The following is an 18,060-nucleotide window of genomic DNA, read 5'->3' as shown; positions in this document are numbered from 1 at the left end:
ATAGATTCTTTGACACCATTGCTTTAAAGTCCAACTACACACGGTTTACTAAATTTTCCAGCAAAAGATCTTAAAACTGAACATTTCATTGAATTCAGTGAAGCAGGTAATTCCATCTTAACTTATTTATCAAGGAAGCATAGAGAGTTTAATTAAATCTTTATTGATTTGTTCTGGCACCTGGGTGTAGCAACAGAGAACTGCAATACAGGAATTATATCTTTGGGAGTAGATTTGAGACCCTAGGCAGTGCTCTAATGAGAGAAAAGCCTTTGTCGTGGAACAGCAGTGCTCATATTTCATACGGAACAGTGAAACATACATGCCTTCGCAATCTTGCTTGTCAGCAGCAGAACAAATAAGGCTTACAGGAAACAGCTGAGCTGCGGCTGCTGCTCTGTGCCTTTGTGCCTTTCTATCAAATAGGAAAAAGAGAATTCAGATTTTTTTCCAACTTCATATCACATATATTGTTCAAATATAAGCTTTTAATTGTGTTAAAAGAAGAACTCTTTCATACCTGTGCATTTTTAGGAGGAAAAGATTTTAGAAAGGCTCTTTTATAACTACAAAATGGGATGTTCAGGCCATTATAGTGGATTCTCTCTAAGTATAGTTCAACCCACACATCTGTACTTCTGCATAGAAATAAGGTCCTATGTAGTCTGTTGGCTGTCAGGGATTGAATTAGTTTTGTTCAATTATGTTCAACCCAAAACAGGAACTGATTCATCCCCAAGCTAATTGATAGACACCAAAAGAAACTGCCATTCCTAAAGTATTTCTTTCTGATTTTCTGGCTTGTGTGTACCCTTCTTTGTATAGTTGTGAAAGGACTTTCTTTCAAGGAGCTTAACACAATTAGTAGATTTACCCAGTTACTATTTCTTCAATCTTTTAAAGTGATTTTCTTTAAAAATATAAAGACTTAGACATGAAATTGGAAATAGAACCTAGTTCTCCTGACTTTCTTATCCAGTGATGTTTATGAAGTTTTATAAAAGAGCTGTCCAGAATTAGAATGACCAATATCAGAAGGTATAGTCAGCTCCCTATCACAGGTCTTCTAACAGAGGCTGGATGGCCATTTGTGAGGGATGCTGCACTTGAAGAGGAATCCCCTCAATGGGTTGATCTGCATGATTTTTGAATTTCAATAATTAAAAATTCTGTGATTCCCTAATGTGTATGGTTAATACTATTCAAATGGTTTTTTTTTCTTTTTAAAAAAATTTTGTTTTATGTTTTTTTTTAAGGCACAGCTTTTTCTTTTTAATTCTAAATTCTCTCCCTTCCCTTTTTCTCTACCCAATGAGAAAGCAAGAAAAAGAAAACATTTTCTTCCCCTTCCCAAGATGGCATGCAAACTGATATAGGCTCTACTTATATGGTCATATTAAGCATATTTTCACATTAGTCGTGATGTAAAGAAGAATTAGAACCAATGGGAGGAATCACGAGAAAGAAGAATCAAAATAAAACCATGAAAGAAAAGGAGAGCAAATAGTATGCTTCCATCTACATTCAGATTCCATAGTTCTTTCTCTGGATGTGGATAGCATTTTCCATCATGAGTCTTTTGGAGTTGTCTTAGATCCTTGCATTGCTGAGAAGAGCTAAATCTGTCAAAGTCAGTCATTGCACAGTGTGGCTGTTACTGTGTATAATGTTCTTCTGGTTCTGCTCATGGAGAGCATTTCCAAAACAACTAGTTTCATTAGTAGAATTACTCAGAAGGAGAAGGGAGTTCTCTGACAAAGAGAACATGAGAACTTCATGGTTTCCTGGTGAAGTTTCACAAGCTATAGCTACTGCCTCATGTTGTGCCTGTATCAAATTCATCCTTTCAGAAACATTTGTAGCTCAATCAACTACATTTGCTCATAGAAATGCTTTGTTTTTTCAGTTACAATTAGGTCATTAATAAAGATGCCCTCTGATATTTTCACCCTCTCAAGAAACATGGTCTAGCATCAGACAATTTTGGTACCAAATTAAATCCCATCAATTAAGTTAAATCCATCAGCAAGGGTTGAGTGCATTTATTAAGTGCCTGCTGTGTATCAGGCACTATGCTGGAAGCTGAGAATACAAAGCCAGAAATGAAATCATCCCTACCTTCAATAAGCTTACACTCTATGGGAGGAAACAACATATACACATAACAAGATAATTTTGAAGAGGAAGCACAGCAACTAGGGAATTGGGAAAGGGACTTCCTATGGAGAGTGACATGTGAGCTGAGTTTTAAGGAGAACCAGGTGCTCTTAAGGGACAGGATTGAAGGGGAAAATTCATTCCATGCCTGGGGAGCAAAGAATGTGTCATATGTAAGAAACAGCAGGAAAGCCAGTTTGGTTGAACCCAAGAGTGTGTGAAGGGGAGTCCTCAGGCCAGAAAAGGGAAATTGGCTAAAAAAGCATACATTCTTTCTGTTAACATTCTGTAAACTACAAAAGTGGAAAGTAGTTTGCTTTTTGGTTAATCATTTTTAGCAAATATACATCAAGGGGAAGAAGGCATAGTCTGGAAGTCTTTTTGGCACAAGAAACACATAATTTTTTAAATGCCAGGGTACTGTAATTTAACTGAATTATGGCATGAATTGTACAATAATTTGTAAACTTTTCATCCAGAAAGAATTTGATCAGTTAAGCCTTTATGTCCTGTAGATATTATTTGAACTGGTTGACCCAATATAATTCTTTCTGATCCATCAGCTTTGCTGAGCCATTCCTTTTCTTTGCTTTTTCATGTTGTGTACAAATCTTCATTTTCTCTTTTAAGCACATTTTTGTTTCTGCCCTTCAGTTATCACTAGAGAAAGCCTGAAAGCCCTATCATAAAGTATAATCTGCAGCATACCTAGAACTTTTCTGCTATGCACGTATACTGGGTTCCACCACACTCTGCTATATCTTGGTTTGTTTGTCTTCTCTTGCAGTGAATGTTCTCTTCCCTCAGACTGCTGGATTGTAACAGCTAGCATGTCTACATGTGGTAATGACTTACTTGTGAGGCTATTTAAATAAGTAGAAGTTAGAGTGCTCTTTCACAAAATGGCCAGGTGCAGAATTATCTATTCTATGGCTGATTTGCTTTCAGTGTGGCACAAATTGATACCTTTTGGGTTACCTGGCTATACAGGACCATTTGTTCTTAGATTGCAAAGATGCTCAGGCTTCTTTTCCCTTTCCTGGTGGCTGGCTTTCTTCTTCACTCTCAGTGTGTACTGATCCTTTTGGCTTCCACTTCTCCCATGGTCTTTGGTTTCCATGTCAAGCAGCTTAGTTCTTATTATAGCCTTTGCCAGCCAATGAGAGGATGTTTTTATTTCTGGTGAACATACTGAAATGACCACTATAAAATGTTTTGGCTTCACATTCATTGCATTATTGCAGGTATAGTGTCCTGTGTATATGTGTATTTTCAGATAAACTCTAGTTCCACAAAGATGTTGTAAAAGTTAAATGAAGCTACATGTAAGAAAGCCATGTGAAATGATGAAAGATTGTGTGGTGTGAGGAATCACCTCTTGTGTGGTACAAGGACAGTGAGATTTAGAATCAGAGTGCCTGCGTTTGGATCCCAGCTCTTTTGCTTGCTATCTTTGGGACCTTATGAATGATCACTTAGTCTCTCCATACTGTTTCCTAATCTGTAAAATGAAGGAATTGGACTAAATGGCCCTTCCACCTCTAAATCCATCCTGTTCTTTATATTAGGCTGCCCTGTCCTGTGAGCATAGGGAGGCTTTTGGAAGGTCCTGTGTTACTATACCTACCTAGGAGGAGCCACAGCAAAAGTTCTTCCAAGAAGGTTTCCAGACAGCATTCCCTGACAAAAATCCTTAGGGCCACTGGCTATATGTAGACCTGACCCTTTATTTTATAGATGAGGAAAGTGAATTTAGATCCTCAAGGTACTCAAGATTTACATTTTTGAATCCTGTTATCTCTGGTATAAATTAGGATCATTTTGCTGAGGAACACAGACATAAAATGTTAAAACTGGAAAACAGTCAACAAACATTTATTAAGCACTTACCATGTGCCAGGGATACAAAGAAAGCCAAAAACAGAGTTCCAACCCTCAAGAGGCTCACATTCTAATAGGAAGACAACATGCAAAAAATTATACATACAAGACCTTTACAGAGTTGCCTTTGAAAGTGGGGCCATTTGGTGTGGTGCCAACTGCCACACTTAGGGAACCGTGGACTTGGCATAAAAATTACCAATTACTAAATGCTGGTTGACTTTACCCATTCGTGTCATCAAATGGTTTATGATGGGATTCTAACAACAGGATTCTGTTGTCAATGAAGGAGTATTATGCAGAAGTTCCTAATTTCTGCTTGGATTAGGAAGAAATTGACACAGAAGGAAATGTTGGCCTCTAAGTTTCAGGGACCTCTGCAAAGTTTGTAAGAGCAGGGTAGACCCAGGGCCAGAGTAGGATCCTTAATTCCCAGTTCTCCTCATCATGTGTCCAGGTTGTATGAGGCAACAAACTTTAGGATAGAAACTGCCTGAATTTTACATTTAGAAGTCTTTATATTTAGAATTGTCCTTCTTGCTTTACATGGCTTTTCTGTACTTTCAGATATGCAAGAACTGTACAGGCTGCTGTGACCGACAGATCCAGTGTGTCTCACTGAACTGCCCGATACTTTTCAAACTCTCCAGAGTGAGTCGAGAATTGTCCAAGGCGCCATATCTCCGCCAGTTGCTAGACCAATTTTAAACAATCAATGTTACAGGATTCCAGGTGCTAATTTTTTCATTGTTTACCACTGAGCTGTTGTGCATGGTGCTTTTCCAACTTTCATCAAGTCAAGGACTCATCATTGTCTGAAGAATATGAAGACCTTTATGCTAAAGATTATACTTGTGGATCTCTGGATAGCTCATTTCTTAAGATGTATAAATTCCTCCTTTCATGTTTTTAACATTCTGTTTTATAATGCAGATGTTGAATTAGCTCCAGTATGTATGTGTAACATCTTGTAAATCCATTGAATATGTCATGTTTACTTCCTTATGGAAGGAGCACTGAGAACCTCTTACAGAAAAACCATTAGTGTGTTTTCCTTGAACTGTCAGTATCAAAACATGTGTTACCTATAGATATATTATCCATTCACTTTATAATTTTGACTGCGAAATATTTTGTAAATACACTTTTTTACTTTTCAAACAACTGAGTAAAATAATGTGCAATGAATTTTATACAGATAATTTTAAAGTTGTTTGGTATATTTCCTCTAGGTTTTGCTCGACTCAAAGTAGATTTGTTATTTTGATCAAACTGTGCAAACAATAGTACCATGTGTAGCATTTTGAAACATTATTTTCTAAAAATCGCTGTCTTGCTTTAGCTATTAATGGGGCATTGTGAGGAACTGTGCAAAGACATTTTTGTTACAAACCTGTGGGCCTGTTGCAATACTTTAAATATAAGAAATTTTATTCCATTTTTGCTTGTTTTGTATAGACATTTCTATTGCTTCTAAATATGCTTAAAATATTTTCTTTCCTTATGTACTGTACAGTTAATCTTATTTGCCATCATCTTGAACATAAAATGTGTATTTAGAATATTTGTATAACTGTATAAAATGAAAAAGGAATTATGTGGTCAGTGCATTGTTTTCTAAACTGGAAATCATTTTGTTTTAAAAGTTAATAATGGAAACCATATTAAAATTGAATAAAATATGATAAGTAGTCATGTGATTTTTAAACTGGCTGTAAGTGGTATTTGTGAATTTTAAAATCTTGAATTGGCTCAGTTTTATTCCATAATTACAAAATCATATCATAATCATATCACAGTCATAATTACAGATTTTGAGAGTTGGAAGGGACCTCAGTAGCCATCTAGAACAACCCATAAACAAAGGAATCCCCACTCCATACCTGTCAAATGGTCATCCAGCTTCTTCCACTAGAAGATTTCCAACAAATGGGAACCCACAGCCTCTCCAAGCAGGCCCTTCCATCTTTAAATGGAAGCTCTTTTGGGAAATTTTTTAGGAAATCTTTAAAGGATCTCTTAGGAAATTAGGAAGGTTTTCCTGACATCAATTTTCTGAAGTAAGGAAAAGAAAAAAAAACTTAATATGCCTCACAGGCTGGTCAGTGTTGCGTTTCAGTTGTCCAAGCTACAAAGAAGTTTTTTTTTTCAGTCAGTTAGTGGAAGTTGTCCTAAAAAAAAAAAAAAAAATTTTTGCAACCCAGCCTTTTAAAAGTACTAAGTACCCCCCCCCAAAAAAAATACTAAGTACTGATTTAATAAAACTAATGAACCATGGCTTCATTATACATGAGAGAAAAAATAATCATAATGCAACAGTTGTTGATTTTGGGGGGGGGTTTGTTTTTGGTTTTTTTTTCCCAACAATATATCCTTTATTTTTTAAAATTTATTTACTTTTAGTTTTCAACATTCGTTTCCATAAGATTTTGAGTTCCAAATTTTCTCCCCATCTTGCCTCTCCCCCTACCCTAAGACAGTGTACATTCTGAATACCCCTTCCCCTTATCTGCCCTTCCTTCTATCATGCCCCCCTTCTCTTATCCCCTTCCCCTTCTATTTTCTTGTAGGGTAGGATAGATTTCTGTACCCCATTGCCTGTATATCTTTTTCCAGTTGCATGTAAAAACAATTTTTAACATTTGTTTTTAAAACTTTGGGTTCCAAATTCTCTCCCTTCCTCCTTCCCCACCCACCCTCACTGAGAAGGCAAGCAACTCGATACAGGTTATACATGTGTAGTTATGCAAAATACTTTGTTAGTAATCATGTTGTGAAAAACTAACTATATTTCCCTTCATCCTATCTCACCCCCCATGTAATACTATTCTCTCTTTTGACCCTGTCCCTCCTTAGAAGCATTTGCTTCTGATTACCCCCTTTCCCAATCTGCCCTCCTCTCTATCATCCCCCTACTCTCTTGTCCCCTTCCCCTCTATTTTCCTGTAGGGTAAGATAGATTTCCATACCCAATTGAGTGTGTATGTTATTCCCTCCTTAAGCCAAATCCAATTTCTCCTTCTCCCAGTATAATCCTCTCTCATCCCTTCATTTTCAACTCACCCTGTGCCTTCTAGCCTTCTGTCTATCTATCTATCTATCTATAGATATATATATATATAATTTTTACCCTCATACTGAGAAAGATCTCATGAGTTACAAATGTCATCTTTCCATGTAGGAATGTAAACAGTTCAACTTTAATAAGTCCCTTATGATTTCTCTTTCCTGTTTACCTCTTCATGCTTCTCTTGAGTCTTGTATTTGAAAGTCAAATTTTCTATTCAGCTCTGGTCTTTTCATCAAGAATGCTTGAAAGTCCTCTATTTCACTGAATGTTCAATTTTCCCCCTGAAGTATTATACTCAGTTTTGCTGGGTAGGTGATTCTTGTTTATAATCTTATCTCCTTTGATCTCTGGAATATCATATTCCAAACCTTCTAGTCCCTTAATGCAGAAGCTGCTAAATCTTGTATTATCCTGATTGTGTTTCCACAAAACTTGAATTTGTTTCTTTCTGGCTGCTTGCAATATTTTTTCCTTGACCTGGAAATTCTGGAATTTGGCTACAGTATTCCTAGGAGTTTTCCTTTGAGGATCTCCTTTAGGAGGTGATTGGTGGATTCTTTCCATTTCCTTGCCCCAGGACCACCACTCAGAACTGCAACTCAGATCTAACTATGGGTAAAACAAGAGAATCCTGCCTGTGTTTCAGTCCCCTGAGGCCTGGTCTTTGCTCTCAGGGGCCCACACTGAACTGTGCTCCTCTCAGCCTGGCACAACAGACCTTTCCCATCAACCATCCAGGTTGTTTTGGGCTGGAAATTTGTTTCACTCTGTCTTTTTGTGGATTCTGCTGCTCTAGAATTTGTTTAGAGACATTTTTTACAGGTATTTGGAGGGGTTTGGGGGAGAGCTCAAGCTAGTCACTGCTTTTACTCTGCCATTTCTGCCCCTGATTTCTAATTCTTAACTGTCACAAAAAGAGCTGCTATAAATATTTTTGTACGCCTGTCTCTGTCTCTCCCTTCTCTGTCTCTGACACAGTCTCTCTGTCTCTCTCATTCCCAGCATAAATTAGCAATACAGGGGTTAACAGCACTAGCCACAATTACAGGCTTAGGAAACTTTCAAAAAACAGAGGTAAGCCTCCCAAACCCCAAGGAAGGCATTAGGCTTCTACCCTCATCAAAAAGAGAGGAGAGGAGAAAAGTAGAGAAGGGGAATGTTCGCTGGCTCTGGTCTCAGGAGTCCTGACCAGTTCCAGCCCCCACAACACTTACTCTCTGACAGCTGTGCATGATTCATTCACACCATCTCAGAATCTAATGCTAATGTACTCGTGGCAGATGCTTCACTTCCAGCTTCCATTCTTCTCCTTTCCTACTTTCCATGGTTTACCTATTCTGACTCCTGAGATGTCTTGGCTTCTCCCCAAAATCTCTTAGAATGGGAGGGCCTAGCTTGTCAAAGTTTGGTTTACCAATCACACCGTTAAATCAAACTCTCCACTCTCTGGGTGAATTTCCACCAGGCCATTGGGCATTCATCTCTACTGTCCTGGTCTTCTTGGCAACCCCAACACAGCACTAAATATGAAATAACGATACTGGCTTATGTCTAGGAAATCAAGGAGAAAGAAGCTGAACACAGCAGTGAATTGTCACAATGTCCCCATTTCTTAATTTCATTTCCTACATTCATTTAATAGGTATTAAGCATTTCATATGGGCCAGAGATACAAAAATAAGTGAAAAAAACTCCTTGCCCTCAAGGAGTTTACATTTCAGTAGAAGTAAGAAGATATGTGGACAAATAAATACAAAAGACAGTATCATTGCACAAGAATACAAAGTGCTTTGAACCAGAAGATAAAGGGCACTTCCCTACCCTCTTCACCTATGCCTTTATGTTTTCACAGCTGACCCAACGTCAAGGAGTGGGTCATCAAAAACCAAAGCAAAAAAGTGTGTGAACCCCTCAAATTATGTTAAGGAATTTTAAAAGTTTGCATGTATATACTTTGGGGGAATGGAGGGAAAATGGAAGAATTCATTTTCATCAAAACAAAAACAAAAAATCCTACCTTACTGCTTATATAAAAACACATCTCAATCAATAACCCAAGACAAGTATTTAAGCATCTACCATACGCCAGGTACTGTGCTAGGCATTGGGACAGTTTATGACTCCAAAATCAGCCAGATGTTAATCAGTCTTTTTTCTCCTCTCAGTTTTCTTCTGGATCTAATTTACACATAAAGTTGACTTTTAAAGCAAAAACTTACCAGTAACAAAAGTGATGTAATAAATGGCCTTCAAAATATGCCAGGCAGCCTTACACAGATGTCCGTCAGAACTCCATAGATTCTAATAAGAAACAATGTAATTCATCCATTTTCAAAAGTGAAAGGGACCTCAGACATCATCCAGGGGTAGAGAACCTACGGCCTCAAGGCCACATGTGGCCCTCTAGGTCCTCAAGTGCAGCCCTCTGACTGAATCCGAATTTCACAGAACAAATCCCCTTAATAAAAAGATTCACTCTGTAAAACATGGACTCAGTCAAAAGGCCATACCCAAGGACCTAGAAGGCCACACGTGGCCTCTAGGCTATAGGTTCCCCACCCCTAGAGAGGACGTATTTATACTTCTGCTCCTGCTATGTCTTCTTAGTAAATATCCTTGTCATAAAAGCCAATTTGTGTTAATTGGTTACCGGATACTAGGATGCTTATTGAGGAAATATTAACTAGCACTGGTTAGATGATACTGAAGAGATAACTGGCAATTAATATCAGGAGGAACACACCAGAAAGGGGGCTTGAGCGAGTCATGTTACAGAAGAATGAATTTTACCACTTTTTAGGGTAATCCTCTAGATGCCTGAGGGAGAAATACAGCCAGTTTTGCTTTTGGCAAACCAACTCATCGGTACAAGTGGGAGGTGGGATAAGGACCCCCAGAGCTTAGTGGGCTACATGCACAAAATAATTACAAGGCAATTTTTTTTTAAGGAGTGGGGACAGTCAATGACCAAAAATAGCCACTATTCCAGATATGGTCTGACAAGGGCAGAGTAGAGTGGGGCTGTTCTGAACACTATGCTCCTATAATGGAGTATCAGGTTCAGTGGCAACCATGTCACACAGTTGACTCAAACTGACTTTGTGATCCATAAAAAACCCTAGGGTCTTATTAAGCCACAGAATCATGAAGTAAAGTTTGAAGGGATCTTAGAGATGATTGAGCCAAAGTCTTCACTTTATAAATAAAAACACGCGCAGAGAGGTTAAGTCCCTTTTCCAAGTTCACACGGAGAATAAGTTGCGAAGTCTGGATTTGAACCCAGGACCTCTATTTCCAAATCCAGTAACTTTTCCTCTATGCTGCCTCCATTTTTTCCATACTATCTGTTGTCTAGTCATGCCTTTCCCATTCTGTACTTGTGCAATTTTTTTTTTTTATCCCAGAGAATTTTACATTTAAAGCTATTAAAGTCTACCTTATATTTAGTCTATCATTCTATCCTGGATTGGAATCTTGTTGAGATATTTTTGGATCCATTAATTCTGCTATCGAAATATTAGATATAACCTCCAAATTTTCTCCCAGCTGTATACTTTATAAGCATGGCATCTCTACCTTTAGCCCAAGTTTTTGATTAAAACACTTGACTGAAAAGGATCAAGGCAGGATCCCCTCAGGTACTCCAAAAAAGCCATTCTTTTACACTAGCATTGATCCATCATTAATTATCACTCTTTGGATCCAGCCATTTAACCAGTAACAAACCCAACTAATCATACTATCGCATAAACCAAGTCTCTTCATCTCATTCAATTCAATATTAAATTAATTACCTATTATGTAAAAGACACTGAGGATAAATACAAAGACCAAAACAAGGCAGTCTCTGTCGTCGAGGAGCTTATCTGCTGCTTGTGGGGGATGAAAGAGAATACAAGAGAATTTGAGAAGGAAAACAGTGGCTGTAACTGAGGAATTTTGTTTTAGGAGATGATACCTTGGATTCTAAGAGATGAAGATGAAGAGTGATGAGGTCTACAGGTTTAGGGGTACTAGAACCCCCAAATCACTACACACAGGCCCTGCCTGAAAGAATTCAGCCCAAATCTTTCAGCCAGAGAAAAAGTTTACTAGAGATAAACCATACAGGCCAGACTCTTAAGGAATGTGAACATTAGTGATGCCTGAAAGGACAAGCGGGCATGAGAAAGTCTCAGCATTTAAATGGGGGCCAGAGTGGATCTTAAATACACTCAAGTAATTTTGGGTGACCAGAGGAGGGGCTGGGAAGAGGATCTGGGTGACTGAGGGAGGAATTTAGGGAGAATGGGAATGTCTGGATAGAGTCACCCAGGAATAGACAATGAAGGGCTAGGCTTTTATTAGGGTAACAAAGAACTGGAAGGAAGAGGTTGATAAGCTCAAAAGTGGGGTATAAGGGTTTTCTAGGGCCCTTGGACAAATGGGAGCCAAATTCTTTTTAGGGCAAGGAGCAAAGGTCTCAGCTTGGGCCCATACCCCATCAAAGAGTACATGAAATTTCATGCATGTGGGGCAGTTTCTGCAAATGTATGGTGGTAGAAGGAATGTTGAGTTTGGGCAACAATTAGTATACTTCCAATTTGCCTAGAATATAGGGTATATAAGTGAGAATAATATGAAATACTAGGAAGATTGGAGGTTTGTTGTGGAAGGACTTAAATACCAAGCTGAGATTTAAAACTTATTTGTGGTCTCCTGGATCTCAACCCAAGAGAGGCGTGGAGAGGTAGTTCTGTGCCACCTGCACATAGGGAAGATATGAACATTTAGGGGAAGCTTATTCGTCATCATATTCCTGATTTCCAGTTTGCATGCCAGGAGACTTCAGAGACAGAATTCCCCTTGAGTAAGATCAGAGTCTCTGTCTTTGCAGAGCCAAAGAGCTCATCTATTCTTGTGTATTTTTGAGTATTTCTAAACTATATAACTTCTCCAATTTTTGTTTGCTATTTGCTTAGATAAATTTAGGTTTACTTTCCATTCATTATTTGTGATGGTCTTTTGGGTAACTAGCATTTGGTGGCAAAGAGTTACACTGGTCGACTTAAGCCAAAATGCTACCTACCCCTTCAAGAGCAATAAGGCAAGTGGTTTTTTGTTTTGGAGAGTTGTCCCCCCCCCCTTCCCCCACAAAATCATACTCCTAGACCAGCAATATTTGAGGTGAGGGGACAGACAAAAAAATTCTAGCTCAACTCCACCCTCAGACAGTGAAATATAAGCAGCCTCAAGGCACTTTTCTACTCTACCTGATGCTCTCTCCATACTTTTCCCCCCCCCCCCACCCCCGGTGGCACCCCCCTCCCATTCCAAGCTGGCTTGCTGGCAATAGTGCAGACACTGCCCTGGACACTAGCTCCACCCCTCACACAGGTCTACAATGGCAGGTAAACATTCTCTCCATCAATCCGGAGTCCAGCTCTGAAAAATTCTCCCAGTGTCCAGGGAGCCCATGCCTCTGCAAGGTACCCACTTATTAGCTTATGAGCTTCCTGACTCCAAGCTCTATCCACTGCGTCACCTAGCTGCCCCAGGATCCGGACTAGGGAGGTGGCTGCCTGAGTGGAGAGTAGGGGATGTATAACAGATGCTGTGAAGGTGGAAACAAGATTTAGCAAAGTATTGGCTATTCGGCAGTTCTCCATTTCATTAGAATAATTTTTGTCATCAGAATTTCATTTTTGAGAACATATCCTTGGAATACATATATACATACCCTTGGAATTAACTTCTGCAGATTTTAGGACATAGGATCCTATGTATGTCCTTTCACTAACTTTCAAATATGCTTTATTAAAATCTAGGGTTACTTGTGCGACTGTTTTTCTCACAGCCTCTGCAACTTTATTTCCAATTTGTATCACTATATGGCTACAAGACTTAGAACACACATTTCCAAAGAAAAGAAAATGAACATCCCACATAGGCACAGGACAAATTTGAACAGGCAACATGTAACAGATGAAAAATTCTGAAAAACAGGAGTAAAATATCAGAGAAATACAAAATAGGAAAAGGTGGGAAGGCCATGGGGCAAGGGATGATAGGTGAGTAGTCCTTGCAATGACAGGAAAAAGTGAAGGAGACCTCCAGGGATGTTGGGAAAATTTATGGAAGGCCAGAGCTACACAGCATGGGCGGGCATAGATGGGCTGCCATCTGCACCAAGAGAGGGAACATCTAAACAGTAAGATAATAGCTTCTTTCAAAGATATAAATTTTTTTTATAACCTAATGGGTCTAACAAACTCAGTTTTTTTTTAATTTGCATTTATTTTATCACTAGGTATTTAGAACATTTATTTATTTATTTTTTACTGTTTGCTCATATCCTGTGACCACTTAGCTACTGGAGAATGACTCAGACATATATTTGTGTCCATCACTATGCATGTAGATATTAAATTTATCTGAGATATTTGATGCCAAAATTTCTGGTGATGTTCTTGATGGACTATGATTTAAACCCGATTTCAGAAGCTTTCTAAGAAATCGCAACTATGTAAACAATGAGAAAAATAAATAGCAATCCAAGGTTTCATCCAAGTCAATATTTTATTCCAATAAATATCCACAATTATACAAAGTCACATACACATTAATCAAATTCAAATGTAATAAATCCATTCAATCACACTCCCTTCCTCCCCTATCTACTGAAAAGAATTTTTTAAGGTGATAACAGTAAAACCCATCTAGGAATATATGTGTAGGGAAATATTCCTTCAATCCATGTTATTCACCCACAGATGCATCTTGGGCCTATTAACAATACTGTATGCAAAGGCCAGCTGTCAAGGCAGCTACTCTTGCAGAGAATATCAGGCAATCTTTCTAAACAGGTTTCACTATATTAACATCAAAGAGCAATGTGCAAAATGGCACTGTGGGTACAAAGATTGTACGAAAGGGAAAAAAACCACACACACACACAACCTGAGCCACACAAACACAAGGTACAAAATCACTACACTGATTTTCCTGACTAGCTCTTGTAGTATAGACTAAATCCTATTACAGTAAACTCCCAAAAAAACTGTCCAGATCTTTTGTATTACTGGAATTTTGTCACATATTTTGCTTGGGGAACAAAAAGACTATTGGCTAAGACTTGCAAATCTTTCAGTGCCCAGAGGCCCTGGGTTAACTGCGTATCCTAGCTATTACACTTTATTGTTAGACTATTTCATGAAAAGACTTCAGGAGGTTACAGCAGCTGGTTATGACAGGATTAAATGGTAAAAGTCTTTGGAATTTAAAACTCATGAGGCTGTGGGCCAGCTCGATAAGGTGAGTCCAAGTTTATAATTCCTCACAGGAGGAGACATATGACCCATAAAGCCACACAAAGAACCAGATGGCAGAAGCATCCCCAGTCACAACTCTCCCAATGGAAATATGTGTGGATATCCTGGATGACTTCAGAGTGAGCTCTGTCTCTGAGGAGTTTCTAAAGGAAGTTATCCAGAACAATGCCAACCCCCCTCTCCACCTGAACTGCTGAGATTTATACACTGCACCCATCTTTTTTCACGATGCTGTAGAATTCCTGCCTCTTTTGGACCTTCTGGTACTCCGCAGAGTGGACCTAAGTAATAGCATTTTAATCTTGATGGACATCGGTACCTTATGTCACAGATTACAACCTTCCAAAACTTGTAGAGCTTGCAATTGCCTCATTTTAATAAAGATATACAACAGGGGATGGCCCCTATGTTAAAGACCAACACTGACATTCTTGCTGCAGAGCTGAGCAAATTGCGACACCTCAACGAGATTGCTCAACGAGAGTATTTGTCTTTCAGACCAGGTGGAGTACCTGCTTAGAGGTCTACAGTGCTCCCTGCAAAGTCTTCAGCATTTAGGATCCTCAAAAATGCAAAATGAGAAATTAATTTCATCTAAAACACTTAGCATTTTACAAAGGAAAACTACAGGGATTAACAGACAATTAAGAAACAAATGTCTAATTACTATTTTTATCTCAAGTTGGAGACAATGTATATGATCACCATTCTCATGATCTCTGTGTAAAAACCCTTTGTATCTTTCCATGTTTTTATGTATCATTCTAAATAAAAGTATAGTTCAAGCTTTCGTTTGGAAAGGGGGGGGGCAGCTAGGTGGTGTAGTGGCTAGCGAATGAGCCCTAGAGTCTGGAGGACCTAAGTTCAAATTAAGCCTCAGACACTTAACACTTACTAGCTGTGTGACCCTGCACAATTCACTTAGCCTCAAATGGGTTTCATCTGTATCAATGATGTGCAAATGCCACATGACACGACACCCTGCCTGGAGAGAACATCTTTTCTTAGGGGAAATCAGATCATAGCAACGATATTCATTACCTATGATGCCCAATGAAATCAAGTGGATAAACCCCAGGAGAGCTTAGAAGAAACTGCTTAAGATACATAGGACATGGGGCAGCGAGGTGGTGCAGTGGATAGAGCACCGGCCCTGGAGTCAGGAGGACCCAAGTTCGTATCTGGCCTCAGACATGTAACACTCACTACCTGTGTAACTCTGGACAAGTCACTTAACCCCAATTGCCTGACAGAAAAAAAAGATACGTAGGACACCCCTATTGCTTCTGATGCTACTTTCCTTAATTCTACTTAACAATATTTTACCCACTATTTTGTAGAACATCATGATCAAAATTCCAAAATGCAAGATGGTAGCATCTACTAACTACATCAACTACAGTAAGGTCAGATATTTCACATCACGCATAAGAGGCACACAGAAGAAATTCATATTATATTAATTCAAGAGAATCAACATACCTCCTTTGGTGATACAGCAACATGGAAACCAAGTCTCTTTGGAAAAAAAAAAAAATGCTTATCAGTTCACAGACTCATAGATTTAGAGCTAGAAGGGTCTTCAGAGATAATCTATTCCAACCTGCTCAATTCTACAGATTAAGGAGACAAACACATTTAAAGTTCCACTTCAATTTAAATGTTGAAAATCTACATGTGATATTAATGAGCTAAATGGGCTGAAAAATTTCTCTAGTGTACTGAGGTCTCAATATAATACTCTGATGAAATCCAGTTTCTACCAGGGGAAAAAAAAGTTTGATTATGACAAAGTAAAAGCAAAATGATCAAAAGTCAGAACTATATAATCTCCTCTATTTGTTCAGATATTAAGAGTCTGCCTCTAGAACCAGCTACCTCCCCCAGCAAACTTCCAAGGTTTATGCGGGTCTGCCATTCAGTCACAACCAAATGACAGTAAAGGGGAGCAGTACTCCATTTAGAGATCATGAGCAAATTTATTTTTTATTTTCTAATAAAGTAAAAGGAATAACAGTAAAATACCATACTCACTGTAAGAAACTGGAAGGAAAGGGAGTGTCAGATGGCAGACTTTAAAAGCAGCACAGCCACAGGAGAAACAGGAAGATGTAAGGGGACAAATTTAAATTGATCTCAGGAAAAAAAAAAAAAAGGTAGAAACTCTGAAAGCAACTTTCAAAAACTTCTACATTTTAGCAAAGCAGTACTGATTATGAAGGAACACTACAAAATTACAACATTCTAAAGATGATATCCCATTTGTAAAGATTACTAAATGAAAAGCTGAACTCCATTAAATTTAGTATATTTAAAATGCAATCTGGTTGAGGGCATTAGGAGAGGAAGCATGTTCCTCAGTACAGAAGCAGTTTCTTTATAAATCAAAGTTAAAAAAAGGGGACTCTGAATTAAGTTATTTAGATGATCAAATGTTTATATTAAAGAATAGGTCAATCATTCAGCTAGTTGGAGAAAAGGAACTACAGCAAGTCTAAAGCTCTCAACATTCACTACAGATAGAAATAGGGAGTAAATAAGGGGCTTGTACAAGTCCCAGCAGAAATTATATAATACATGTCATATACATATGATATATATGACATACATATACACACACACACACACACACACAGAAACACCCAGGCCAAACTTCAGTTCATCTTTCTGTTCTGCTCTGCTCTCTTTAATAATAAGGTGGCTAAGTTATGCAATAACATCAACATTGCAAAATCAGTTTTGAAAGACATAAGAACCCTGATCAATGAAACCACCACCATTTTAGAGGCCCAATGATGGAAGAAAGTTAACCACCCTCCTGACAAAGATGGGATGCACTAATATTCAGAACAAAACACATTTTTGGATATTGCCAATTGGGGAACCAGTTCTGCTTGACTACGCTTATCTGTTAACAAGGATTTTTTTTTCCCCAGGAGGGGAGCATGGGAGAAAAAAATAAATGCTTGACAACTGAAAAAATAAATTTTAATTTTTAAATAGTAAGGTTTCTGTGATTTTTTTAACATGCCAAAGTACTTTAGCCAAGAAGAAATTTGGACATGGAAAGCCAGTGGGAAAAAGATCAAATGTAAAACCACTCTCAAATTTTACTCCAAATTCTAGATAGTCACTTACTTCCCATTAGGAAACTATTAATGTTCATTATCTGTTAGACATTTCTTATGTGAAGACACATTTATAAATCCAACCAATGTTAGGTCAAGGGAAAAATGCAAATAAGCTCACTCATAAATGTTCCAAATTTGAAAGGTAGGTATGGCAAAACACAGATGCTCACTTTGGTAATAAGAAATAAATACTGAAGCACATAAAGATAACACATTCATATTTGATTAATAAATTCTAACAAGTTTATAATTTAAATCTTATTTAATAATAATCCTCAAAAAAATAACCAGCACTATTTATGGTCAGACAAAATGAGTCCCAATTAACAAACTCCACAAAGTTATAGTACTTGCAAAAAATATGAGGTTTCTACATTGAATCTCTAGAAATTAATTCCATTCAGATGAATATGAACATCTTCACATGAACACTCAAGGGAAAGGAGAAGGGGAAAAATATAACTAAATATAAAATATAACTAAATAAGGGGTCGTGGCCTCTCTAGCTCTG

At 38.1% G+C, this 18,060-nt stretch overlaps 2 protein-coding genes and 1 pseudogene across 2 annotated transcripts in view; 2 read left to right on the top strand and 1 right to left on the bottom strand.

Moving 5' to 3' along the window:
• Positions 1-5,660, top strand: part of REV3L (REV3 like, DNA directed polymerase zeta catalytic subunit) — a 250,866-nt gene extending 245,206 nt beyond the window's left edge. Inside the window, exon 32 of the mRNA XM_027848601.1 lies at positions 4,606-5,660. Within this exon, the coding sequence (XP_027704402.1) occupies positions 4,606-4,746 (141 nt within the window). The 3' untranslated portion in view covers positions 4,747-5,660. The remainder of the gene's footprint in view (positions 1-4,605) is intronic.
• An 8,477-nt stretch (positions 5,661-14,137) lies between these two features.
• LOC114033161 lies at positions 14,138-15,610 on the top strand (annotated as a pseudogene).
• MFSD4B (major facilitator superfamily domain containing 4B) overlaps positions 15,608-18,060 on the bottom strand; it is a 30,484-nt gene continuing 28,031 nt past the window's right edge. The window contains exon 5 of the transcript XR_003567927.1: positions 15,608-16,553. The gene's annotated coding sequence lies outside the window, so the exon portion shown is untranslated. The remainder of the gene's footprint in view (positions 16,554-18,060) is intronic.

This window comes from Vombatus ursinus, unplaced genomic scaffold (genome assembly GCF_900497805.2).
Source record: "Vombatus ursinus unplaced genomic scaffold, bare-nosed wombat genome assembly UNPS02006779.1, whole genome shotgun sequence".
NCBI classification, from domain to species: domain Eukaryota; kingdom Metazoa; phylum Chordata; class Mammalia; order Diprotodontia; family Vombatidae; genus Vombatus; species Vombatus ursinus.
Note: the sequence above shows the minus strand (reverse complement) of the source record. Positions and strands in the feature narration are given on the sequence as shown.